Source organism: Eschrichtius robustus, chromosome 2 (assembly GCF_028021215.1).
Source record: "Eschrichtius robustus isolate mEscRob2 chromosome 2, mEscRob2.pri, whole genome shotgun sequence".
Taxonomy (NCBI): Eukaryota; Metazoa; Chordata; class Mammalia; order Artiodactyla; family Eschrichtiidae; genus Eschrichtius; species Eschrichtius robustus.
In genome coordinates, this window is record NC_090825.1 from 175,770,796 (window position 1) to 175,796,348 (window position 25,553).

A 25,553-nucleotide genomic window follows, 5' to 3' on the forward strand; every position below is an offset into this window, starting at 1 on the left:
TCTCCCTCCCCTCACTCTGACTCAGCCACGTAGGGTTTTGGCTGCATCTCCAATCCACCAGGCGTGGTTCAGCCTCAGGGCCTTTGCACGTGCTGTTGCCGTCATGAGGAATACTCTTCTCCAGATCTCTATGGGGCTCCCTCCTCTCCTCCCTCATTTCTGTGCTCAAATGGCACTCTGAAAGGCCACACCTGACCACCCTACTAAAAAGTGTAGCCCCCACATTCTCAATCCCAGTTCTTTGCTTTTCTTGGTAGCATTTACCAACACCTGACCCGTTATGCATTTCACTCATTTATCTAGTTTATCATCCATTTCCCCACTGGGTGGTGAGCATCACAAGGCTGGGATCTATTTTACTCACTTCTTGTGCTCCCCTCCCCAGCACAGCAGCTCAGGAAGAATTGTTGAATGAATGAGTAGGAAAAATGAATGAATGAGTGGGAAAATAGGCCTGCCGCAAATGTGAAATTTTTATCTGCTATAATTTTATATAACTGCTTTAATCATTTGTGGGTTTCAGAGTCACTTAGGAATCGGACAGGCTGCATGTGGTTACTTAAATACGTATATTCAGTTTCTTGGTGGGCAACAGCCATATGGTGCCAGTGGCCACTATATTGGGTGGCACAGAGTTCTAGAACATTCCTCTAATCTCAGAAAGCTCTATCACACAGTGCTAGTATAGACCCTCTCAAAAAAAAGAAAAAAAAATGCACTAGTCACAGACACCCAATTATTTCCATGTTCTTTCCGGAGGTTCCAGAATTCCCACCCCAACACACATAATTTAGCAGAGGTGGCAAACTTGTGGCCCCTGGACTGGATATGGCTCCATTGGGTTTTATTTGGTCCAGAGGTTTTTTTTTTTAAGAGGCAGGACACTTTGTCTACAGTCTGGAATCCCCACGGATCTGTGAATACGTGGGTGGGTCTCCCCCAAGGTAAAGCTCTGCTCCCTCTAGGCAGGGCATGCTGTCACTTTTTTAGCAGAGGCATTTACCTCCTGCCTGGCCCCTGGGGCCATCTGAGTTTGAGACCTTGGTTTATAGACGAAGAGAATAAAGGATTTTTTTTTTTGGTGGGGGGTGGTGAAAATCCAAGTGAGCACCTTCAGGAAGGGGTTGATCCAGGAGTCAGAGATCCAAGAGTTGGCCCCTGCACTGTCCCTGGATGACTGTCTCTGGGCCTCGGTTTTCTCATCTGTAAAATGGGTAATGATAAAGGGATACACAGTGTTGGGAGGACAAAGTGATACACAGTGCTGGGAGGATAAAGTGGCATGACACAGGTCAGGGCAAGTTGCTCATAATGCTGGGTCCAAGTTGGCTCCATCACCCTCACGCGGAGTGGGGAGAGGGTGAGGAGGGGCGGAGGGGGAGGAGGGGGGAGGGGTGGCCCCTGACACGCGGGAGGCATCACGCAATGCTCTCTGAGTTCCCACGGCCTCGATCTGGCCACTGGAGAAAGAAGGGCGGGGGACCCCAGGATCGCACTCACCTCACAGGGCCGAATTCCTAGGGTCCCTGGCAGGGAGGGGCGTCCCTTGGCTGGATCCGGCGTCGTACAGGGGTCGCCCACGGGGTGCGCAGTTGGCAGGGCGCGCGCCCGCGAAATTCCAGCCCTTCCCGGACTTCACTTGTTGCTCCAACGTCCGGAGCCGGGCGAGGGGCGTGGCCTGGCGGCGGGCGAGCCCCCCCCCCCAACCAGATTGGTCCTTCAGCCCGTCAGTCCCGGGCGCCCGCCCCCAAGCATAAAAGCCTGCCTTGGGCTGGCCCAGGACGGTTTTGGAGCTGGCCTTGAAGTAGTGGTCACCGCGCACTGGACGTCCCGTTGACCGCGGTGAGAGGCGAGGGCCCCCGATTAAGTGGGGGCGGGGGCCGCCGAGTCCTGGGGTGCCCCAGGGGAGGAAGGGGCAGGAAGGGTCTTCCTGCGGGCTCTGCTTGTCTTTGCGGCCTGGGGAGGGGTCTCCAGGCTGGGCTGAGCACACCTCCCCCCCCCCAAAAAATTCAACTTCTGGAACAGGCTCAGACTTTCAGACTCTCTCCTCTTAATATCTAGGACTTTCGGGGGGGAGGTGCGCGAAAGAGCCCCCTAGAAGTGGCAGTATCAAGCGGTGGGGGAGGGTTAAGTCTCCAGTCCCAACCACATCCTCTTGCTTTGCAAACGCACTTTGGAGGCAAGCCACAGCCCATTCCGCACGGAATTCCGCCCTCTCTGGGTCTTCAGAGTGGGCCCCCTCCCTCCCCCCACCAGGGGGCAGTCCCTCTGCCTAGCAAAGCCCCTTCCCCTCCAAATGGTTTTGCCGCCTGGGGACTCGGCCCCTCCCTTGATCTTCTGACCCCCCCAGCTGACCCTGGCGAGGTCTTGGGGCAAATCCCGCCCCCTTTTCCTGGGTGGGTATGGCCAGTGGATTGCACAAAGTGGTGGTGGGAAGGCCTACCCCCTTATCTGAGTCCTTGGGACCTTTGTAAAACCAGAGCCTAGGCCTGGGGTCCGTCCCTGGGAACTTTGGAAGTTGGATCTTCACATTCCCTGGCTGCAGCTGGACGACTGCGTGACTCCAGGCAGTTTCAGCCAGTTCTTGCTCTCGCTGCTGGGGCCAGCTGCAGGCAGGTTGCTGACCCCAAGGACTTTAATGGGGGTGCTGACATCTGCAATGGGTGTCCTTGGTTAAACCAGTTCCAAAGGAGTTGATGAACAAAAGGGATGGGAGGGAGGACCTCTAAGCTGCCCAGGTGAGCTCAGGCTGCAGGGAAGGTGAGGGGAAGAACAGGAGTCAGGTGATGATCACTAGGGGTAGGTGTGCCTCCTTGCCCCACTTCCCAGTTGGGGGACCTTTGTACGAAGCAGAAGCTCAATCCTGGCTAGTTTCACCCGTTTCTTTGTGGCAGACAGAGTGGTGTGAAATGGATCTGTTTATTGAGCACCTACTGTGTGCCAGGCACCAAGCTATGTTCCAGACTCTCCTCTAGTCTACAGGGACTCGCTGCTAGGAACGGTTATCCCCATTTCATAGACATGGCAAGTGAGGCTGTGAGAGGGGGTGCTGCCTTCCCAATCTCCTACAGCTAGGGAGTTGCAAAGCTGGGATTAGAACCCAGTTTGGACTGTAGACCTGGTGCTCTCAAAGCATCAGTTTGCTGGGTTCCACCTGGGGGATAGCAAAACACGGTGTCTGGAAGGAAATGCTCAAACTCAAGGTCAGGGGTTCACCACAGGCTTATCCCAGAATGACCTGGGGTGGGCTGGCTTCCATGGCAGTCCAGTGGTTAAGACTCTGTGCTTCCACTGCAGGGGGCATGAGTTCGATCCCTGGTCAGCTAAGATCCCACATGCTGCGTGGTGCAGCCAAAAAAAAGAACGACCTGGAGAACCAGACTTAAGGCAGGTTTAGCCCCATTTTACAGATAAGAAGACTGAGGCTATGGGAGAGGAAGCTCCTTGCCCAACATAGCACAGCATGGGTGGAGCTGGGACTCCTGAAATCTAATCTGACAATGCTCTAGCTGTCTCATCTCATTTGGCCAGGAAAATGGAGCACACCTGTGGCTGCCATCTTGCCTGCAAATGTGTGCATTAGAATCACCCAGGGAGCCTCCCTTGCCTTCCCCACATCCCTGAGACTGACTTGACTGTCTGCAGAGGGACCAGGAACGGTCTCTCTTTTTTTTTTTTTTTAATTTAACTTAAAAAAAAAAAAACAACAACTTTTTTTTGAACAGGTAATGTTATCTACCTGGCTCAAAAGTCAGAGGCCTGCCCCAGCTACCCGATCTTCCTCCCTGAAAGGTGGCCACTGTAACAGTTTCCTGTGTCTCTTTAAAGATTCTGTCAAATACAAGCAAACACTTTAGCCCCACTCATACCTTTTGTCTCTTAACAATATCTTGGTCCCCGTCAATTACATGTAAGCTTCCACACTTAAGCCACTGGCCTGGGCTACCACTGTGATTTCCTTTAGTCCCCTTCTGTTGGGCAACCAGATTGTTTCCAGTGTCTGTGGCCAACACAGGTACACACATCTCTGTTCCACGTGGCAGTACCAGTGTGGGACTGTCCCCGCAGTGAGGTTTCTGGGTCAAAGGGAAGATGCCTCTTAAAACCCAGTAGTAATGGACAAATTGCCGTCTACAGGGGTTTTGCACCATAGTATTGATAGAGGTGAGCCCTTGGAGGGCTGTGCACAGACCTTGCCCTTTAAGGTGCGGCCCCGGGATCAGCTGCATGAGCAGCACCTGGGAGCTTGTTAGACTTTTGCTCTGCTGGATCAGCGCCTGTTTTGCACAGGCTCACAGGTATGTGTCAACAATTGAGAGGCTAGGGCTCTAGGAAATTGGGGGCGGGGGTGGTCAGAGGGCAGGTGTGAACCCGGACATCCCCCTGGAGGGAAGAGAGGAGCAGGCTGTACCCTGACTAGTCTTTCTGTTCACAGTGCCTGCTTCTGAGAAATGTCTACCAACGAGACAGAAGCCACTGCCAGCACCCAGGTGTCAGCGGAAGAACCGGTACAGCAGGTGAGGAAGGTCTGGGATGTGTGGGATGAGGCTTCCCACCTGGTGGTGCCTTGGCAGGGAGCTGATGGCAGCACAGGGTGGGGTCAAGAGACACCCTTCCGAGTGGGTTGGGCAGAGCCATTATACTAGCCCCTAACAGGTGCCCCACTAATAGGTGGAGGTGGGAGAGCTGGGGATTCCAAGGGCTCTTGGGAGAGCAGGGGTACAGCTCTGTTTGAAGCTGCCTGGCTCCCCCCAGGCAGACCTTCCCTGTCTCTGCAGGTCCTCTTAGGGTCCTCCTTTTAGGAAGCCAGTTTCTATTCCACCTCCTTTCCCCAGTTTAAATAAAAGCCCCTTTTAATAAACAGCTTTTTAAAAATTAGGTATCATTCACACACCATAAAATTCACCCTTATGAAGAGTACTACTCAGTGATTTTTAGTAAACTACCCAGTTACGCAGCCATCACCACCACACCGGAAATTTTTCATCTCCCCCAAAAGAGACCCCATACCCATTAGCAGTCGCTCCCCATTTTCCCTCCTCCTGGGAGCCCCTCTTCTGGGTTCTGTCTCTATGGATTTGCCTATTTTGGACATTTCATAGAAATGAAAACATGCACTACGAGACCCTTTTGTATCTGGCTTCTCTCACTGAGCGTAATCTTTTTGAGCTTCATCTGCATTGTAATATCTGTCGGTGCTTTGTTCCTTTTTTATTTATTTTTATTTTAAAATTAATTTTTATTGGAGTATAGTTATTTTTACAATGTTATGTTAGTTTCAGGTGTACAGCAAAGTGATTCAGTTATACATATACATATATCCACTCTTTTTCAGATTCTATTCCCATTTAAGTCATTACAGAATATTCAGTAGAGTTCCCTGTGCTATGCATTAGGTTCTTATTAATTATCGTGTTCCTTTTTTAAACTTGTGGTGAAATACACATAACATAAAAATATACCATTTTAACTGTTTTGAAGAGTGTAGGTCAGTGGCATTAAGTATATTCACAGTGTACAACCATCATCACTATCTAATTCCAGAACTTTCTCATTACCCCAAATCAAAACCCCATATCCATTAATAGTCACGCCCATTCCCCTCTCCCCCAGCCCCTGGCAACCACTAATCTGCTTCCTGCTGAGCGATTTACCTTTTCTGGACATCTCATATAAGTAGAATAAGTGGAATCATTTTATAAAAGTAGAACCTTCTGTGTTAGGTACCACATAAGTGGAATCATACAGTAGTTGTCCTTTTGTGTCTGGCTTAGTTCACTGAGTATAATGTCCTCAAGGTTCTTCCATGTTGTAGATCTTGTCAGAATTTCCTCTTTTTTTAATAAATTTGTTTATGTATTTATTTTTGGCTGTGTTGGGCCTTCGTTGCTGCCCACGGGCTTTCTGTAGTTGCGGCGAGCAGGGGCTACTCTTTGTTGCAGTGCACGGGCTTCTCATCGCGGTGGCTTCTCTTGTTGCGGAGCACGGGCTCTAGGCGCGCGGGCTTCAGTAGTTGTGGCACACGGTCTCTAGAGCACAGGCTCAGTAGTTGTGGCACACGGGCTTAGTTGCTCTGCAGCATGTGGGATCTTCCCGGACCAGGACTCAAACCTGTGTCCCCTGCATTGGCAGGCGGATTCTTAACCACTGTGCCACCAGGGAAGTCCCTACTTTTAGTTTTTTGAGGAATCACCATAATGTTGTCCATAATGGCCACACCATTTTGCATTCCCACCAACATCATACAAAGGTTCCAGTTTCTCCACATCTTCACCATTACTTTTTAATTTCTGTTCATTTGATAGTAACCATCCCAGCGAGTGTGGGGTGTGAGGTTGTAGCTCATTGTAGTTTTGACTTGCATTTCCCTAATGATTTGTGATGTGGAGAATCTTTTCTTGTACCTGTTAGCCATTTGGAGACTATGTATTTTTAAAAACATGCTTTAGACCACATTTTCTTTATCCACTCACCAACTGATGGACATTTGGGTTGTTTCCACTTCTTGGCCATTGTGAATAAGGCAGCTACAAACATTCGTGTACAAGTCTTATGTGGACGTGTGTTTTCCCGTCTCTAGGGTAGAATCTTAGGAGCAGAATTGCTGGATTGTGTGGTAAGTTTGTCATTAATTTCTGAAGAGACCTCCTGGGCAAACCCTGGAGGAGGACTGCCTGAGTCCAAGGTCCAGCTTTGCCACTGGCTTGTTTTGTGATCTTGGGTGACTTCCTTAGCCTCTCCATGCCTCAGTTTACCCTTCCATAAAGTTGGAATAATGCTCCCAATCTCCCAGGACTGGCGATTAAGTGAGCTAAAACACAAATTCTACAAATAGCCCCTGTGAGTTAAGTCTTCTGCCTGCGTCTTCACACGGGTCATCTTTGCAACTCCTTCAGGACAGAAATGACTTCCCATTTTATGGATTGGGAAACCGAGGCTCAGAAGGCCTGTCCTGAGTACTCAGTTCTGCTCTTGTAGGGTAAGAGTGGCCATATTCAATATATAAATGAATGGGTGTGGCCATGTGCCAATATAACTTTATTTACAAAACCAGGTAGCGTGGGATATTATTCAGCCATGTAACAGAAAGAAGTACTGACACGCAACGCAATGTGGATAAACCTTGAAGATATGGTCAGTGAGAGAAGCCAGACACAAATGGACAAATCTTGTGTGATCCCACTCACAGGAGGTCCCTAGAGGAGTCACATCCACAGAGACAGGAAGTAGATGGTTGGGGGCCAGGGGCTGGGGGAGGGGCTTGGGAGTCAGTGTATCATGGGGACAGAGTTTCAGTTTGGGAAGATGAGAAAGTTCTGGAGACAGATGGTGGGGATGGTTGCACAACAATGTGAATGTACTTAATGCCACTGAGATGTGCGCTTAAAAATGATTTGAATGGTGAATTTTAAGTTATGTGTATTTTGCCACACTTTTTTAAAAAAAGGAATGAAGCACTGAGACACGCTACTACACGGGTGAACCTTGAAAATGTTACTCGGTGAAAGAGGCCATACACAAAAGGCCATATGTGTGATTCCATTGTTGTGAAATGTCCAGAACAGGCAAATTCACAGAGACAGAAAGTGGATTCATGGTTATCAGGGGCTGGGAGGCAGGGACGTGACAGCCAGTGGGGACAGGGTTTCTTTTTGGAGGGATGAAAAAGTTCTAGAATTAGACAGTGAATGTTGCACAACCTTGTGAATACACTAAAAACTTCTGACTTGTGCATTTCAAAATGGTGAAACTTTCTGACGTGTGAACTAGATTTCAATAGCGCTGCTAGGAAAAAAAAAACAGGCAAGAAGAAAAAAATCAGGTGGTGGACGGGACTTCGTCCCCAGGGGTCCGTAGTTTCCTGGCTTCGGTTGTAGACCCTGAGCTCCAGGACAATGGGGTTCTTGTGTCATGTCACTGCCTGGCGCAGTGGGTGTCAAGGTCATGTTCAAACAAGTGGGCTATGGGGACCAAGATACAGGAAGCGCCCGGCGGAACCCCAGAGTCCCTGACTTGTGCAACCGCGTGGGTGCAGAGGGAGGGGAGGCGAGCCGTTTCCCTGGCCTGAGCTGCCCTGCCCGCAGCCCAGCGTGGTGGACCGCGTGGCCGGCATGCCGCTCATCAGCTCCACCTGCCACATGGTGTCCGCCGCCTACATGTCCACCAAGGAGAGCCACCCCCACGTCAAGACTGTGTGCGACGCGGCCGAGAAGGGCGTGAAGACCCTCACGGCGGTCGCTGTCAGCGGGGCGCAGCCCATCCTGTCCAAACTGGAGCCCCAGCGTGAGTGAAGCCTGGGAGAGCCTGGACCCGCCCCTCCTGGCTATTTCCCGGCCGGGGGTGGGGGGGGGAGGCGGGGCGGCGGTCTGAGGACCGTCCCGGCCCTAGGGACGCGCATGCGCGGTAACATCAGCTGTCTGTCTCCCCTCCCCCGCTGCTCCGCAGTCACATCGGCCAGTGAATACGCCCACAAGGGGCTGGACAAACTGGAGGAGAATCTGCCCATCTTGCAGCAGCCACCGGAGAAGGTGACTGACCGATGCCGTGGGGGGAGGCGAAGGGGGGGTGGGATGCTCAGCTGAGACGGGGGGGGGGGGGGCCTGCCTAGGTATCGAGTCTGTGGTCCCACCTTAACCAGAGCAGATGAGTGGGACAGCTTCCTCCCTGACCCCTCCTCTGTCTGTCCCCAGACCCCCACCAGGCAGCTGCAGGAGCATTCTGAACACCAGCCAGATGGGCCCTAAACCCCCTCGTGTCTCCCACCTGGCCCAGAGCAAAAGCCAAAGCCTTACTCATGGCCCTGCCAGATCTGGCCCCGCTGCCTCTCTGCCCTCCCCGCCCACCTCACTTGCTCCATTCCGTCTGCGCTGGCCTCCATGCTCCTGTTCAGTCACATCAGCGCCCATAGGTACCAGACATGGTGATGGAAACAGAGTCCTTGCCCTCATGGAACTTTCATTCCAGGGAGGCGGGGAAAGCAAATACAGTGAACACACCCATCTCAGTGCTACCCCAGGATCTTTGCACCCGCTGTTCCTTCTTCGTGGACCAGGCTTCTGGGTCTCTATTCTAATCTCACCTCTTCGGAGGCCTTCCCTTCCCTCTTAAAGAAGGTCCTTCCAGTTCAGCTCTGCCCAGTAGAACTTTTTCTATACACCTTCTTTCTGTGCACCATCCAATATGGAAACCAACAACCATATGTGGCTGCTGGGCCCTTAGAATGTGGCGAGTGTGACTGAGGAACTCGAATACTAATTTTAGTTATTTTTATTATATTTTTAACATTGGGATTGTTCTTTTTAAAATTTATTTTTATTTATTTTTTTAAATTTGGTTGCACCGGGTCTTAGTTGCAGCAGGCGGGCTCCTCAGTTGCAGCAGGTGGGCTCCTTAGTTGTGGCTCAAGGGCTCTTTAGTTGTGGCGTGCAAACTCTTAGTTGCGGCATGCATGTGGGATCTAGTTCCCTGACCAGGGATCGAACCCAGGCCCCCCAAATTGGGAGTGCGGAGTCTTAACCCCTGCGCCACCAGGGAAGTCCCTAATTTTAATTATTTTTAAATTTTAAATAGCTAATTTTAATTATTTTAAATTGAAATAGCCACATGTGGCTTGTGGCTCCTGTATTAGCATCATTCACGCTACATCAGCTTGTTGTTTGTTTGTTTTTAATGTCTATTGGAATATAGTTGCTCTACAATGTTGTGTTAGTTTCTGCTGTTCAGCAAAGTGAATCAGTTATACGTATATCCCCACTTTTTTAGATTTCCTTCCTATTTAGGTCACCACAGAGCACTGAGTGGAGTTCCCTGTGCCGTACAGTAGATTCTCATTAGCTATCTGTCTTATACATAGTAGTGTATATATGTCAGTCCCAGTCTCCCAGTTCATCCCACCGACCCCCCCTCCAGCTTTTTGGTTTAACAGCTTTCACTGAGATATAATTCACGTACCATACATCTCGCCCATTTAAAATGTACAGCCCAGTGGTTTTAGTACATTCAGATTGTGCAGCCATCATCATCCCTTTTAGAACATTTTCATCACCCCAGAAACAAATCCCACATCCCTTAGCTCCTTCCCATCAACCCCCAGCCCCTGGCTCCCACCATCTACTTTCTGTCTCTGTGGGTTTGACTCCTCTAGGGACCTCCTGTGAGTAGAATCAGACAGTATTTGTGCTTTTGTGTCTGGATTATTTCACTAAGGATCACGTCCTCAGGGTTCATCCATGTCGTAGCAGGTGTCAGAATTTCTGGGTGGACCACATTTTGTTTCTCCGTACTTCCGTCAGTGAACTCTTGGGTTGTTTTCACCTTTGGGCTGTTATATACCCATGCTGATTGCAGCAGCATTCACACGGGTTGCGTTAACTTTTTTTTTTGGCTGTGCCGCGCAGCTTGCGAGATCTTAGTTCCCGGACCAGGGATCGAACCCCTGCCCCCTGCAGTGGAAACGCAGAGTCCTAACCACTGGACCACCAGTGAATACCATGCATTAACTTTTAAAAAACGTTTCAGATAGTGTGTTACATAACTGCTTATTTGTCTCCCCAGCTGGGGTGCGGGCACAGACTGTCTGCTTTGTTGCCGTGCCAAGTGCCCATCACACAGCCTGGCACGTAGGAGATGCCTGTTAAACACTCACGTGCTTCATCGCGCCTTTTCCCTGGTGGGACGGAAGTGCCGCACTAAGGCAAATCTGTTCATGTTGAGAATCCTCCCACCGGAAATAGGTGTTCCCTGGTCAGGGGCAGTGGAACACGCCAGCCACTCCTCCCGTTCCCTTAGGCTTTCTGCTGAGACCACCTACTTCGTCAGGCAGCTTATTCACCCGCTAGCTCTTGAGCGCCTCCTGTCGGCCAGGGACCGCGATATGTCATGTCCCCCAAGGGCAGCCCCGTTACACAGAAACAGAGTGGGCTGGGGAGCATTGGAACAGAACCTGAACCCACGTCTTACCACAAAGGGTGTTAACAAGTTGGGCATGTGGAAGGTGAAAACGGCCACATCCAAGGAAGGATGAAGAATCATCGCCCAGGAGCCATCTCCTTAGGGCTGAGTGCTTGCATTCTCCTCCTGTCCTGCCGGTGTCACCAGGCCAGCATTCCTTCTGTTTATAGATGGGATGAGCTCAGGGTGACATTGGGAAAGGCTGTCCAACAGAGCGGCCACTCTGAGCTCCTGACTTCCTGGGAGGCTCTCTCTTCTTCTTCTTTTTTTTTTTTTTTTTTTTTGGCCCTGCCTTGTGTTTTGCAGGATCTAAGCTCTCAACCGGGGATTGAACCCAGGCCCTTGGCAGTGAACACCCCAGGTCCTAACCACTGGAACGCCAGGGAATTCCCATCGTGGGAGGCTCTCTTGATTCCGGGCCTTGTGAGGTTCCCCTTCAGAACGAGGTAGCTCTCCCTGGTCCTGTGGGACAACGGTGTTGTCAGAGCTGGGATTTGAACCCGGGCCAGCGTGAGCTACGTGACAGCCCCGCTGTGTGCTCAGTGAGCTTAGGGCTGGTGTTCAAATCTGACAACCGTGCCCTCTCCCCCCAAAAAGAGACTGATTCCCATGAATAGGAGGGTTTAGGTGTTAAGAGGGGCGCCAGCTTAGAAGGGTAGGATGGGAGGGGGCATGGTTTTTAACTCTCCAGAGTGCTCTTTGGGTAGAGATCTATTTAAAGACTTAGATTCAAGAACACCAGGCATGGATCAACCAGTACCCACTGTGTGCTGAAGCGGCTTCTCCAAGGATGCAATGCAAAGCTAGTCCAGAGGTGGGCAGATCTGGCCTTCTGCCTGTTTTTGTAAATAAAGTTTTATTGGCACACAGCCGCAAACAGTGGCTTATGCATCATCTATGGCTGCTTTTGCCTGAACACCGGCAGGTTTGGGTCGTTGGGACAGAGACCCTCTGGCCTGCAGAGCTGAAAATATTTACCATCTGGCCTTTCCCGGAGAAAGTTGCTGACCCCCTTTAACCAGTCAAGGTTACAGGCAGGAGAATCAAAATACCAGGTTAAAATTCAGGTTCTGCTCCTTAGCAGCTGGACAGCCCTCAACACAAGCTGCTCAGCCTCTCTTGGCCTTGCTTTCTCTTCTGGGGAATGTGTACACTCTTGTGTCTTGGAGATTTGCTGAAGTGGGTTCATCACCTGAAGGCCGAGAACATACTAAGTGTTGGTTCTTTTTTTTTTTTTTTTTTAATTGATTTTCATTGGAGTATAGTTGATTTACAATGTTGTGTTAGTTTCAGGGGTACAGCAAAGTGAATCAGTTATGCACATACATATATCCACTCTTTTTTAGATTCTTTTCCCATATAGGCCATTACAGAGTATTGAGTAGAGTTCCCTGTGCTATACAGTATGTCCTTACTAGTTATCTATTTTATATATGGTAGTGTGTATATGTCAATCCCAATCACCCAATTTATCGCCCACCACTGAGTGTTGGTTCTTAACGTCTTAATACGAGCTTCGGGGATCCACAAAATGCTCTGATGTTTTGGGCACGTCACCAGTTCGCAATGGGGAGTTTAAGGTAGTTAACGTGTTAAATTGGCAGTTAATGGAGACAAAATGTTTGGTTATTTGGGCATGTGCATAAAATCCCTCCTGTTGCTTTATCTTTGTTTGCTTTTGGGTTTTTGTTTTTTGTGGGTTTTTTTGGCTGCCTTGGGTCTTCGTTGCTGCACGCGGGCTCTGTCTAGTTGTGGTGAGCGGGGGCCACTCTTCGTTGTGGTGCGCGGGCTTCTTATTGCGGTGGCTTCTCTTGTTGCGGAGCACGGGCTCTAGGCGTGCGGGCTCAGTAGTTGTGGCTCGCGGGCTCCAGAGCGCAGGCCCAGCAGCTGTGGCTCACGGGCCTAGTTGCTCTGCGGCATGTGGGATCTTCCCAGACCAGGGCTTGAACCCTGAAACACGGAGTCCTAACCACTGGACCACCAGGGAATTCCCCTCCTGTCGCTTTAGTGTAGCTCTGAGCGTCTCATTCTAAAGCGGGGTCCCTCTCCCTCAGCACCACTGACACTGGGGCCAGTCATTCTCTGTGGGGGGCCGTCCCAGGCACTGCGGGGTGTTGATCAGCATCCCTGGCCCCCACCCACTCAATGCCAGGAGCCCCTCCCCCTGCAAGTCGTGATGACCACAGATGTCCCCAGACACCGCCCAATGTTCCCTGGGGGCAGAACCACCCTGGATGAGTAGTGCTGTCCTGAGGGACTTAACATACTGATTACCTGTTGAAACAGGATTGCAGTTCTTAGTACAGGATTGGAGTGGTCCCTTCTAGGGATGTCGCTAGTTTCCGGTGTCACACTGATTCAGTGCTTGAGCCAAGCACTGTTCTAACCCTGTGATTTAGCCGGTTAGGGCTGCTGTAACAACAGACATTAATGCTTGCACAGTTCTGGAGGGTGGAATTCCGAGACAAGGTGTCGGCAGGGCTGGTTTCTCCGAGGCTTCTCTCCTTGGCTTGTAGATGGCCATCTTTTCCTTGTGTCCTCATATGGTCATCCCTCTGTGCATGTCTGTGTCCTAATCTCTTTGTATAAGGACACCAGTCAGACTGGATTAGGATCCACCCTAACGGCCTCATTTTACCTTAATTACTACTTAAAGGTCTCATCTCCAAATACAGTCACATTCTGAGGTCCTGGGGGTTAGCGCTTCAACACCGTTCAGCCCCTAACACCATGGGGAGAAGAAGTGGAGGCCCAGAGAGGTCGAGTGACTAGCTTGAGGCCACACAGCTAGGATATATCAAGCGAAGGTCTCTAACCAGGCTGTCCGGCTCCAGAGCACACGATCTTAACTGCTTTCACCCTTCAGGGTCATCCTGGAGCTGGAACTCCTCCCTTCGGCCCAGGGTGCAGGGTGGGGGTACCCAGGTACGAAGGGAGGACGGAGTTGCTGATGCTGTCCTTTCTCGTAGGTCCTGGCAGACACCAAGGAGCTCGTGTCGTCCAAAGTGTCGGGAGCCCGAGAAGCTGTGTCCAACACGGTGTCCAGCGCCAAGGACACCATGGCCTCCCGGGTGACCGAGGCGGTGGATGTGACCCGGGGTGCTGTGCAGAGTGGCGTGGACATGACCAAGTCCATGGTGACCAGTGGCGTCCACTCGGTCATGGGCTCCCGCGTGGGCCAGATGGTGCTGAGCGGGGTGGACACGGTGCTGGGCAAATCGGAGGAGTGGGTGGACAACCACCTGCCCATGACGGACGCTGAGCTTGGTGAGTGCAGCCCACAGGGCTGGGACCCCTCCCCAGACCACCCGACATGGGGTCCCTCTCAGCCACCAGGAGTCTGTCCATCACATGCTGTCATCTCATCCCTGCCCCCTCTCCCCATCTATCTTAGCCCACCTGGACCGGCTCGGTTCCCTCTGCCCTGGTCTGTGGTGCCTGTCCTCCCTGAAGCAGCCTCCAGAGGGCGCCTGTGAGCACTCAAGTCAGGCCCCTCCAAGCCTCCCACCTCCCGTGGGTAAAAGCCCAAATCCTCCTGGAAGCTCCCTTGTACTTACCTGCCTGCCCTCATTCATTCTACTCCAGGCACACTGTCCTTCTTGCCCATCCTGGACCGTGTTCCCACCCCAGGGCCTTTGCACTGGCTGTTTCTTCTACCAGGAACTCTGCCCTGACATCCAGATGTCTCATTCCTTTCTACCTCCAGCTCTGTGCTCAAATGCCACCTCCCAATAAGGCCTATAAAATTGCACCATCCCTCATGCACGTTGTGTCCTGAAACCTCCCCCCAGGCCCGGCTCTGATTTTTCTCTTCACCACTGGTCGTCAATTCCACAAAGCAGAAGCTATGTCCTTCCTGAGTCTAGAACGGGGCCTAGCACTCAGCAGGGGCTCAAATCCCCAAATAAAATCACTCAAACTCTTCTCTATCGTTCCCCCACCCCACCCTAGGCATATATTTGTTCGTTCAAATGTTCCTTGAGCGCTGGCTGTATGCCACGCCCTCTCTAGGTCCTAGGGATATGTCAGTGAACAAAGTTCTGCCTTCGTAGAACCTAAAGTCTAACGTGTACAGAAATCAGATTTAAGGAGATGTTTCTGAGGAAGTGACTTTGCCCTGTCGTGCATGGAGGGAGGGAATGAGCTGTGCAGATGTCAGGGCAGAGGCGCAGGGAACACAGACCCGGGTGCAGGGCCGTACCTGGTCTGTTGGAGGGACAGCAAGGAGGCCCGTGTGTCTGGAGCAGAGTGAGCGAGGGGAAGAGAGGGAGGAGGGGAGGGCAGGGAGGGGACCGGGCAGGTCGTGCAGGGCCTTGTGGACCACAGGGAGGACTTGGGCTATTACCACAGGGAGGTGGGACCCTGGAGGGCTGTGGGCAGGGGGCGGGGCCTGACTTGGTACTCACTCGCGCCCTCTGGTGGCTGCTTTTGGGAGGACAGACTCCGGGTGAGGAGAGGGTGGGAGCCAGGGGAATCCGGGTTCAGGTGAGCTGTGATGGGGCTGGACCAGGTGGTGGTAGGAATAAAGAGAAATAGACAAACTGGGGATAAAAGTGTTGAGACACAGCAGCCAGTCTTACTCATGGTCTCATACCCATGGCTCTTGGGGTTGGCCTTGACCCCGCCTTCTAGAGACGGCCTTCCTTTGCACACGTACCAGGAACTTCCAGCCGGGCCAGCAGTTGCAGGCTCCAGTGCCCACAGCAGCAAGGGCCCACGAGGGCCATGTGTAACCAGACACCATGCTCCGGCCAGAGGCAGCAGCCTCTCGGCTCCGGCCAACTCTAGCCAGAGCTGGTTTGTTTGAATGAGATGCCAAATATTTGGGATGACTGGAAAGAGTTGAAGACAGACTAGATCAGGGTTTCCCAGCTGTCGTTGGAGCCAGGTCATCGTCCGTGGGGGGCCGTCCTGGGCGCTGTGGGGTGTGGAACAGCCTCCCTGACCCCACCCAGTCGATGCCAGGAGCTCCACCCCCAGCGTGACAGCCACAGATGTCCCCAGACGTCGCCCAGTATACCCGGGGGGCAGGATCACCCCCAGGTGAGAACCAGTGCTTTGCCTGTTCTAGAGCTTCATATAAAGGGAATCATATGCGAATTCCCTGGCGGTCCAGTGGTTAGGACTCCACGCTTTTACTGCCAAGGGCGCGGGTGCGATCCCTGGTCAGGGATGCTACAAGCCACGTGGTACAGCCAAAAAAAAAAAGGAATCATGTGATTCCCTCACGATGGGTAAACAGCTCCTAATCATTATCTCCAATCTCTTTTTCCACTGGGATTGCAACGTGTCACTGTTCTAGCTGTTAGCTGGAAAACTTCCGTGGACAAAGTTCTCTGTTGCAATCTTGATTACCCCAAGGTACGGTTTATAGAGGAAAAGCAGGGCAAGTAGTTAACGTTCCCCCTTTTTATTTATTGTGGTATCACAGGCTGGTTTACCAGCACCCTCCAAGAGTGCGTAGTGGGTTTTTACATTATAGGTTTGAACACGAAGATTAACACGACGTATTGCGATCCGAGGTATTTATTTTATTGACGCTTCACTTGTCCTGTTATTTTCGATTGCTCGGCGTCCTCCTTGAGCTGACTCTGAGACCCCGTGATTCTCCCTGGGAATCCTCGGCAGAAAGTCATGGTCCCTCGCCTTCTGGAGAAACTTGATGTTCTAGGTGGGGTGATGTTCCTGGTGGGGCGACGTTCCAGGCGAATGATCTTAAGCCCTGCAGCGTGTGGCTTGAGCGTAGCGTGTCGCTTGTCCTTTGTGTTTTCAAAACTTGACTCCAAACCTCTTGAAGGAAGGGAGCTGGCTGATGTCTTCCGTCCTGTATCCCAAATTCAGTGCCTGCTGGCCTCTTGTAGTGCTCAGACCAAGTAAGACTTGGCTATGGGTCTTGGCCCGCAAAAGTAGGGGGAGAAGCAGGCGTTGCTGGGAGGCAGGTTGTGAAGCAAGCCTGGGAGCCACTTCAGAGAACAGATCTGTCTGACCAGCTTTGACTCTCTGCGCTTTCCTTTGTGTCCATCCACTAAGGGTGAAATCACTGTGCACAGTGGTGCTTGAGGTACTGGGGAGGTCTGTGAGTAAAGGTGCCATGTTAGAGCTAGGATATTACTCGTGGGCTCGGGGCAGGAGCACAGCCCTGCCCCCCCTCTCTCCCAGTTCTCCCCTTTGCCAAGGGCACCGCCCCCTCCAGGGGCCCTGCCAGCTTGCTCTGACATGCCTAGGCTCTGCCAAACATCCTTGGCCTAAATAACAAAGCTGCTTTCACTTCCAAGGGCAGAGCTCCCGGGTTCCCAGAGGGCCGTGGAGAAGTTCTGGCCGTTAGGATGGGTTCAAACTGTTGCTGGTTTGGGTTTAGTCTTTGCAAACCTGCCTTTGGTGGGAGAATGGGGCAGAGTCTGTTTTTCCCAAGATGCCAGCTTTTATTTTCGCTGCCTCTAAATGTCCCAGGTATTTGGGTTTTTTGTTCAGTTTTTAATTTATTTTTTAATCTTTTTGTAATTTATTTTTATTTTTTTAATTAAAAAAATTTTTTTAATTGAAATTTAGTTGATTTACAATGTTGTGTTAGTTTCAGGTGTACAGCAAAGTGATTCAGTTGTATCTATTCTTTTTTAGATTCTTTTCCGTTATTGGTTGCTACAAGATATTGAATATAGTTCCCTGTGCTATACCGTAGGTCCTTGTTGGTTATCTATTTTGTTCAGTTTTTAAAATGTCATCATGAAATGACTCTTCTGTGACATCCTTGTCCCCCAGCCGACTATGTTAGACTACCTCCAGGCCGTCTCCGGCCCACCGCCTGCTTTTGTAAATAAAGTTTTATTGGCACACAGCCACGCCCATTCATTTACATTTACTCTATGGCTGCTTTTGAATACCAATGGCAGAGTTGATTAATTGCACAGTAGAGCCTGCAAAGCTGAAAATATTGACTGAACTGGCCTCTTACAGAAAAAGTTTATTAATCCCTGGATAAGAGTATGTTCTTCCGAAATTTTGTAATGTTTATACTGTCAACGAAAATCAATAAACAGCCAATAATAAGAAGAGAAAAGAGTTTTATTTGAGCCAAACTGAGGACTATACCCCGGAAGCCTGCTTCCCAGATAACTCTGAGAAACTGCTCCTGAGAGGCAGAGTTTTCAGCACAGTTTTTTATCTTGTCAGAACAAAAAACATTAAACAAGTCAGGATTACATTTCTTCAAGGTTTCAAAAAAAGGAACAGACCAGCATGTACACAACGAGTCAGTATGGCCTTGGCACCTAGGAAGGAATCTTATCATCAAAGGAGGACCAGCATTTTGGTGTCCCAGGAAGGGAGACATTTAATCTTGATTTTGAACATGGACATTCTTTACTTCTGGCCAATGTGCCCTTTTCTTTAATAATTAAAGCAGATGTACAATGTAGGTTTGATAGGCCACAAAAAGGCTATTTTAGGTAGCATCAAATTCAAGTTAACTCAGGTATAAGCCAGAATGACTTCCCTATCTATATCTTAATATGTGAAAATTTCTTTTATCAATAGAAACAACCGAATTCCCCTGACTGAAGTCTTACCTTGATCGAGCAAGGGGTCGATGGCACCATGTGGGATTTTGTTGCTTGATTTTCCCCTTTCTTTCATTTCTGGAACAGTGCCCAATCCAAAGGAGAGGCGTGTTTAGGTGGCTAAAGTGGAGATCTCACTCATCAGACCAGCCCCGCTGTTCCTGCCTGACCAGAGCATATTTCTTGCGTTATCTTGGTCATGTGTACTCCCTGTTCTGTTTATTTGCTATTCTTTCAGTCAACTTTGCCAGATTCTTTTAGAAAGGGAACTTTATCACTTACTATAAACAGATAAACTACAAATAGGTAATAAGAATAGCTAAACATTCGTTCATTTTCATTTGCGTGCCTTTCTGAAGGCAGTGAAATCCTGGAGTCCTAACCCCTGGACTGCCAGGGAATTCCCCAGATTTCACATTTTAGACATTTCTAATGCGGGTGGTCCTACAGAAGGGAAACTGAAGCTTATTGGCCAAATCACTTCTGCATCCAGGGGGCCACAAACATTTTCTTGACAGGCCAGGTAATAAATAATTTTGGCTTTTTTGGGCCATACGGTCTCTGTCGCAACTATGCAATTCTGCCATTGTAGCACAAAAGCATAGACAGTAGGTAAATGAATGGTTGTGATTCTGTGTCATTAAAACTTTATTGATAAAGGCAGATGGCATTCGGCCCAGGGGCTGTAGTTTGCAGACCCTGCCATAGGGCCTTACAAAGCCAGTGATTTATTAGGACCGGATTTAAACTCAGATCGGGTTACTTACAAAGCTCAAACTTTTATCACTACTGTAGTAAAGTCTAAAGAGAGCAGGATAAGATAGGATCAAATTATCAAGACGGGTGGATTTCCATCCTGTTGCCTTGTGACTTTATGAGTATTTTCTGGACTAGATAGTCCGGACTTTCCCTTAACTGCTGTGAAGATGGTTCTCCTATGGCTTAGACTTCTCCTCCCGTCAAGTATCATGGTTAAGAACGTGGGGCCTAGCTTCAAATCCTGATTTGTGACGTCCCAGCTGTGTGACCTTCGGCAAGTCGCTTAACCTCTCTGAGTCCATGTTTCCCCATCTGTAAAAATGGGATAACGGTGTCTCCCTCTTAGAACTGTTATGATTTAACAAGAATGCCCGCAAAGCACCTAGAACATTGTGAAAGATTGGCCACTATTAATATATGTTAGGCGCTAATACAGGCAGAATTGGCCAACTTTTTTCTGTAAAGGACCAGATAACGAATATTTTAATCTCTGCAAGCTAAGAGGCCACATATTCCACCTCTGTTGTTTGAGAGCAGCCATAGACAATGTATAATGAACATAGACAGTTGTATTCATGGGTCGGGTTGTCCTGAGGGCCGTAGTTTTCAGACTCTCGTGCTAGTCTAAGGCCTTCTTTTTTTTTTTTTTTTTTTGCCATGCCTCACAGCATGTGGGATCTTAGTGCCCAGACCAGGGATCGAACCCATGCCCCCTGCGTTGGAAGTGTGGAGTCTTAACCATTGGACTGCCAGGGAGGTCCCTAGTATAAGGCCTCTTAATCCTGGCATATTCAGTCCCTATCATACCCATTTCGCAGATGGGGAAAACCAAGGCAGGGAAATCCTTTTACACTTGCAGACCTGGGGCACAAACTCAGCCTTCACAGTGCTTCTCCTGCCTTCCCCCCGCAGCCCGCCTCGCCACGTCCCTGGAGGGCTTCGACATCGCCTCAGTGGCCCAGCAGCGGCAGGAACAGAGCTACTTCGTGCGTCTGGGCTCCCTGTCAGAGAGGCTGCGCCAGCGTGCCTACGAACACTCTCTGGGCAAACTGCAGAGCACCAGGCAGAGGGCCCAGGAGGCCCTGCTACAGCTCTCGCAGACGCTCAGCCTGGTGAGGCCCGCGGTGACGGGGGCGCTGCCCAGCAGCGTGTGTGCCAACGAACCCCTCCCCAGCCTAGTGGCTTATTCCTCCCCACACATCCGCCTGGGCTTGCTCACGGGGCCGCGGTCCTGGATGTGTTTGCTGGGGCTGCTGTAACAAAGTCCCACACACTGGGCAGCTTTTAAACACAGACGTTTATTGCCTCACAGTTCTAGAGGCTGGGAGTCCAAGATCAAGGTGTTGGCAGGGTGGTTCCTTTTGAGGCCTCTCTCCTTGGTGTGTAGACGACTGTCTTCTCTCTGTGTTCTCACCTGGTCATCCCTCCATGCATGTCTGTGTCCTAATATCCCCTTTTTATAAGGACACCAGTCATACAGGATTAGGGCCCACCCTAATGACCTCATTTTAACTTAATTACCTCTTTAAAGACCCATCTCCAAATACAGTCACATCCTGAGGTCCTGGGGATCAGGGCTCCAACCTATGAATTTGGAGGGGACACAGTTCAGCCCATGACAGGTTGGCTGAAGGCTGGGTCTCTCGGTGTGGTCTCCTCCTCCATCAGGGTACCTCAGGCTCTCCCCCGGCTGTGGCCTGAGGGATCCAGGTACAGCGGGAACACATGAGCACTTTTTTTAAAAATTTATTTTTGGCTGTGTTGGGTCTTTGTGGCACGCGGGATCTTTCGTTGCGGTGCGCGGGCTTCTCTCTAGTTGTGGGACTCGGGATGAGCACTTTTTTTGTTTGTTTGTTTAAATTCAGTTTTATTTGAGGTATAACTTACATTTTACACACAATGAACATCACCCCTTTTAAAGTATACAGTTTGAGGAGTTTTACAAATATAAACAGACATGTAACCACCACTGCAGTCAAGATGTGGAACATGTTCATCACCCCAAAAAGTTCCCTCCTGCTTCTTTGCAGTCAGATCCTGCCCCCTGAAGTTTTTAATTTTTCTGTTCTCTAAAGAGGGAAATTTCTGATTTCTTTCCCTGTTTGCTTAGCTTCTACTCAGTACTATCTCCTCTCTCTTTTTAAAAAAATTGTAATTGTGGTAAAATACACATAAAGTTTACCATTTTAACCAATTTTAAGTGTATAGTTCAGTGGCATTCAGTACCTTCACACTGTTGCGCAACAGTCCCCACCATCATCTCCAGAACTTTCTCATCCTCCCAAACTGAAACTCTGTCCCCGTGAAACCCTGGCTCCCCATCCCCCTTCCCCAGCCCCTGGCCCCCACCATCTACTTCCTGTCTCTATGGATGTGAGTCCTCTAGGGACCTCCTGTGAGTGGAATCAGACAGTATTTGTCCTTCTGTGTCTGGCTTCTCTCACTGAGCATCACGTCCTCAGGTCCATCCATGTTGTAATGAGTGTCAGAATCTCGTTCCTTTTTAAGGCTGAGTAAAATATTCCATCGCAAGTGCTTTTTAAGCCTCTGCTTATGCTCACATCTGCTTGTGTCCCATTGGCCAAAGCCCGTCACGTGGCCAGGCCCACTTGCAGGGCGGGTGGGGGTGGGTGGGGGAGAAACAGGCAAGATGGGAGGAGCTGCAGAGAATCTGTGGCCACTTTCTTTGCAAGTACCACACGGGGCACAAGCATGTTGATGACCCTGAAACCCACAGCCTGTGGAAACACTCTGTGAGAAAAGCAGCATCCCTCCCCCTTCTCTCCCCATCTCAGATGAAAGGACCGCCCCCGCTCCCTCTGGAATCCCGCATCTCCCAGGATTCCTGTGGATTCCCATGCGCTCTGCTGGTTTTGGTCAAGCGCCAAGGCAGCCACCCTCTCTCTCTCTCTGCTCCAGATGGAAACCGTCAAGCAGGGTGTCGACCAGAAGCTAGTGGAGGGTCAGGAGAAACTACACCAGATGTGGCTCAGCTGGAACCAGAAGCAGCTCCAGGGCCCAGAGGAGGATGCAGCCAAGCCAGAGGTACCCACCAGGGGGGCGGCACGGGATACCTGGGGCCCTGACTTCCCTCTCCCCACCTCTGCTTGATGGACCTACCTGCCCGGAACGCTTTCCCCAGCCTCGCCTCCCATTAACTGCCTTCAGGACCTGATGACACCTCCTCCAGGAAGCCTGCCTGGATTTCCACTCTTGGGTACAGGCGTTGCTTCTGAACCATGGGACGCCTGATAGTGATGGGTCTCAACCTGCTGAATTCTAAGCCATGCCCCATTTACTTGAGTCCTGACTCCTTCCCTACCCCATCCCAGTGTCCCGTCACATCCTTCAAATTCACCTGCCCGGTTCTGAGTGTCAGCTTCTCACTAACGTGCTCTAGCCCCTCCAATCTATCCCAGGCATTGGCCTCTTGAACGAGCCCTGACTTTTGCCACCTGTGCTGTCACTCATCTAAGCTTTCACTGAATCAGCGCCTTAGACGATTCTCATGCCTCATTCTGAACCATAGTCCCTCTCTCTTAGGGACTCATAATATCCTAGCACAATAGCTTCTCAGCTTTACCTCTCTGGGCCTCGATTTCCCCATCTGTGAATGGGATATAGGACCGTCTGCCAGGTTGTTAAGGTGAAATGAACATGCATGTTCACAGCAGCATGAGTCACGTCAGCCAAAAAAGTGGAAACGGCCCAAATGTCCATCAACAGGTGATGGACAAACAAATGTGTCCCTCCACACATGGGAACATCACTCGGCCGTGAAAAGGAGAGAAGCACTGACACTCACTAAAACATGGACAGACCTTGAAAACACGATGCTCAGTGAGAGAAGCCAGACACAGAAGGACACAGTGTGTGATTCCATTGATGGGAAACGTCCAGAACAGGCAAATCCATAGACACAGAAAAAGTGGGTTAGTGGTTGTTGGGAGCTGGGAGAGGGGGATTGGAGAGGGAGTTTCTTTTGGGGTGATGGAATGTTCTGGAATTAGAGGTGCTGGTTGCAGAACCTGGTAAATGTACTAAAACAATGTACACTTAAAAGGGTGAATTTTCTGGTATGTGAGTTATTTTATATACATACATATACACGCACACACATTGACATGTAAGGCACATAGTAAGTGCTAAAAAATAATATTTATAAGGTATGGTGAATGTCTCTATAAATGCAAAACTGTTCAGCATTCAGACCCCAACCGTGGAAAACCGTCTCCCTTACCCCACCCCCAACTGCTGAACGCAGCAGCCAGAAAATAGATATTGGTTCTGTCGGCACCTCCCTGCCAGGTTCAAAGCCAGAGTACGCAGGTGACCAGGCTCAGGGCAAAGTCTTGCCTCCCAGCCTGCTTTGATCTCCTACCCGGCCTGGGGAATTTTCAAGGACCCGATCTCAACTGCAGTCTCCCCCACTGCTTACAACTTCTGCCTAGAAAGTTCTTCCAGACCTTCTCATTTTTTTAAACTTAAAAAAAAAACAATTTTATGGAGATAATAAAATTCAGAATCTTGTACTTTAAAAAAAAGTTTTGCGGTATAATTCACATACTGTACAATTGACCCATTTAAATTGTACAATTCATGGGTTGTGTGACTATCACTGTAATTCAGAGCATCTCTATCACCCCAAAAGGAGATCTTCTCCCCAATAGCAGTCAGGCCCCGTTTCCACACCCTCCTCCATTCCCGGCAACCACAAATGTACTTTGTCTCTGTGGACATTTCAGGTAAACGGAATCACACCCTGTGTGTCCTTCTGTGTCTGGCTTCTCTCACTGAGCGTCGTGTTCTCGAGGTCTGCCCACATTGTAGTGAGTGTCAGGGCTTCACCCCTTTTTATGGCTGAAGACTGTTCCGTGTGTGGATGGACCACATTTTGTGTCTCCATTTGCCAGTTGATGGGCATTTGGGTTGTTTCCACTTTTGGCTACTGTGAATAACACCCCTTTGAGCATTTGTGTACAAGTCTTTGCATGGACGTGTATTTTCGTTTCTCTTGGGTGGATGCCTAGGGGTGGAATTGCTGGGTCATATGGTAACTCTACAGTTTACCATTTTGAGGAACTGCTAGACCATCTTCCAAAGTGACTGCACCGCAAGATACGAGGGTTCCAATTTCTCCCCATCCTCGCCAGCATGGGGGTGAGGGGGTATCTGCCTGTGGGTTTGAGTTGCACTTCCCTAATGATTAACGACGTTGAACATCTTTTCGTGTGCTTCTTGGCCATCTGCGTATTTCTTTGGAAAAATGTCTATACCTGTTTTTCAATTTGATCAGTGATTATCTCACACAGTTTGAAACTCAGAGAGCCCGTATTCTGAACCACCTGTGCTCGACATCCCCTCCTGGGGAAAGGTTTTCCCCAAGGTGGACGGTAGAACCCCCATTTTCTCTTTCCCGGGCTCTGGGTCCAGTTACCCCCAACACAAAGGGTCCTGACGGTCGCCCTCCACCCCTTCTCAGCAGGTTGAGTCCCAGACACTCACCATGTTCCGTGACATCGCCCAGCAGCTGCAGACCACCTGCGCCTCGCTGGGCTCCAGCCTCCAGGGGCTGCCCGCCCACGTCAGGGACCAGGCGCTGCAGGCTCGCCGCCAGGTGGAGGACCTCCAAGCCACCTTCTCCGGCATCCACTCCTTCAAGGACCTGTCCGGCAGCATCCTGACGCAGAGCCGCGGGCAGGTGGCCAGGGCCCGAGAGGCCCTCGACCACATGGTGGAGTATGTGGCCCAGAGCACGCCCATCACGTGGCTGGTGGGACCCTTCGCCCCCGGAATCACCGAGAAAGCCCCAGAAGAGAAGAAATAGGAGAAGCAGGAGGGAGGCTCGTAGGGCTCGGGGCCCCTCACTGGGAACACACGTCTCTAACCCTTCCGGCTCACCTCAGCTGCCACCTCGGGAAACCGAGGTCCTCAAAACCAACCAGTACCTCACCCTGTCTGAGCTTGGAGGAAGCATGTCCTGGGCATCACAGTGGTCACTAGGACGAGATTTCCAGAAAAAAAAAATTTTTTTTTCTAGAAGGTTACAGAAAAACTTTTTTTTTTCTTCCTCAAAAACCAGGAATATAGCTCTTACATCCCACTCCTTTTTCTACATCAAGGCCCCTGGATATCAGCCTTGAGCTAAGGGACTTGGACTTCTGTGAAGTGGGCCTCCTGGGGATGGGGTAGGGGCAGAGCAGCTGATACTCATTCTAGAGCTGAAGGGGGCTGAGGCCTTCCTGGTGGGGCTTCAGTGTTGCCTTAATAAATTTTACCTGCAGCTAA

The 25,553-nt window shown here is 50.4% G+C and overlaps 1 protein-coding gene across 1 annotated transcript; it reads left to right on the forward strand.

Annotated features, from left to right (window-relative positions):
• The first annotated feature begins 1,770 nt into the window (after nt 1-1,770).
• Nucleotides 1,771-25,553, forward strand: PLIN3 (perilipin 3). The gene is made up of 8 exons (XM_068537217.1): nt 1,771-1,842; nt 4,436-4,517; nt 8,085-8,283; nt 8,446-8,528; nt 13,920-14,217; nt 20,178-20,377; nt 22,185-22,310; nt 24,748-25,553. Exons 2-8 carry the CDS (start codon nt 4,452-4,454, stop codon nt 25,090-25,092), a joined length of 1,317 nt encoding a protein of 438 aa, XP_068393318.1. The 5' UTR covers nt 1,771-1,842; nt 4,436-4,451; the 3' UTR covers nt 25,093-25,553.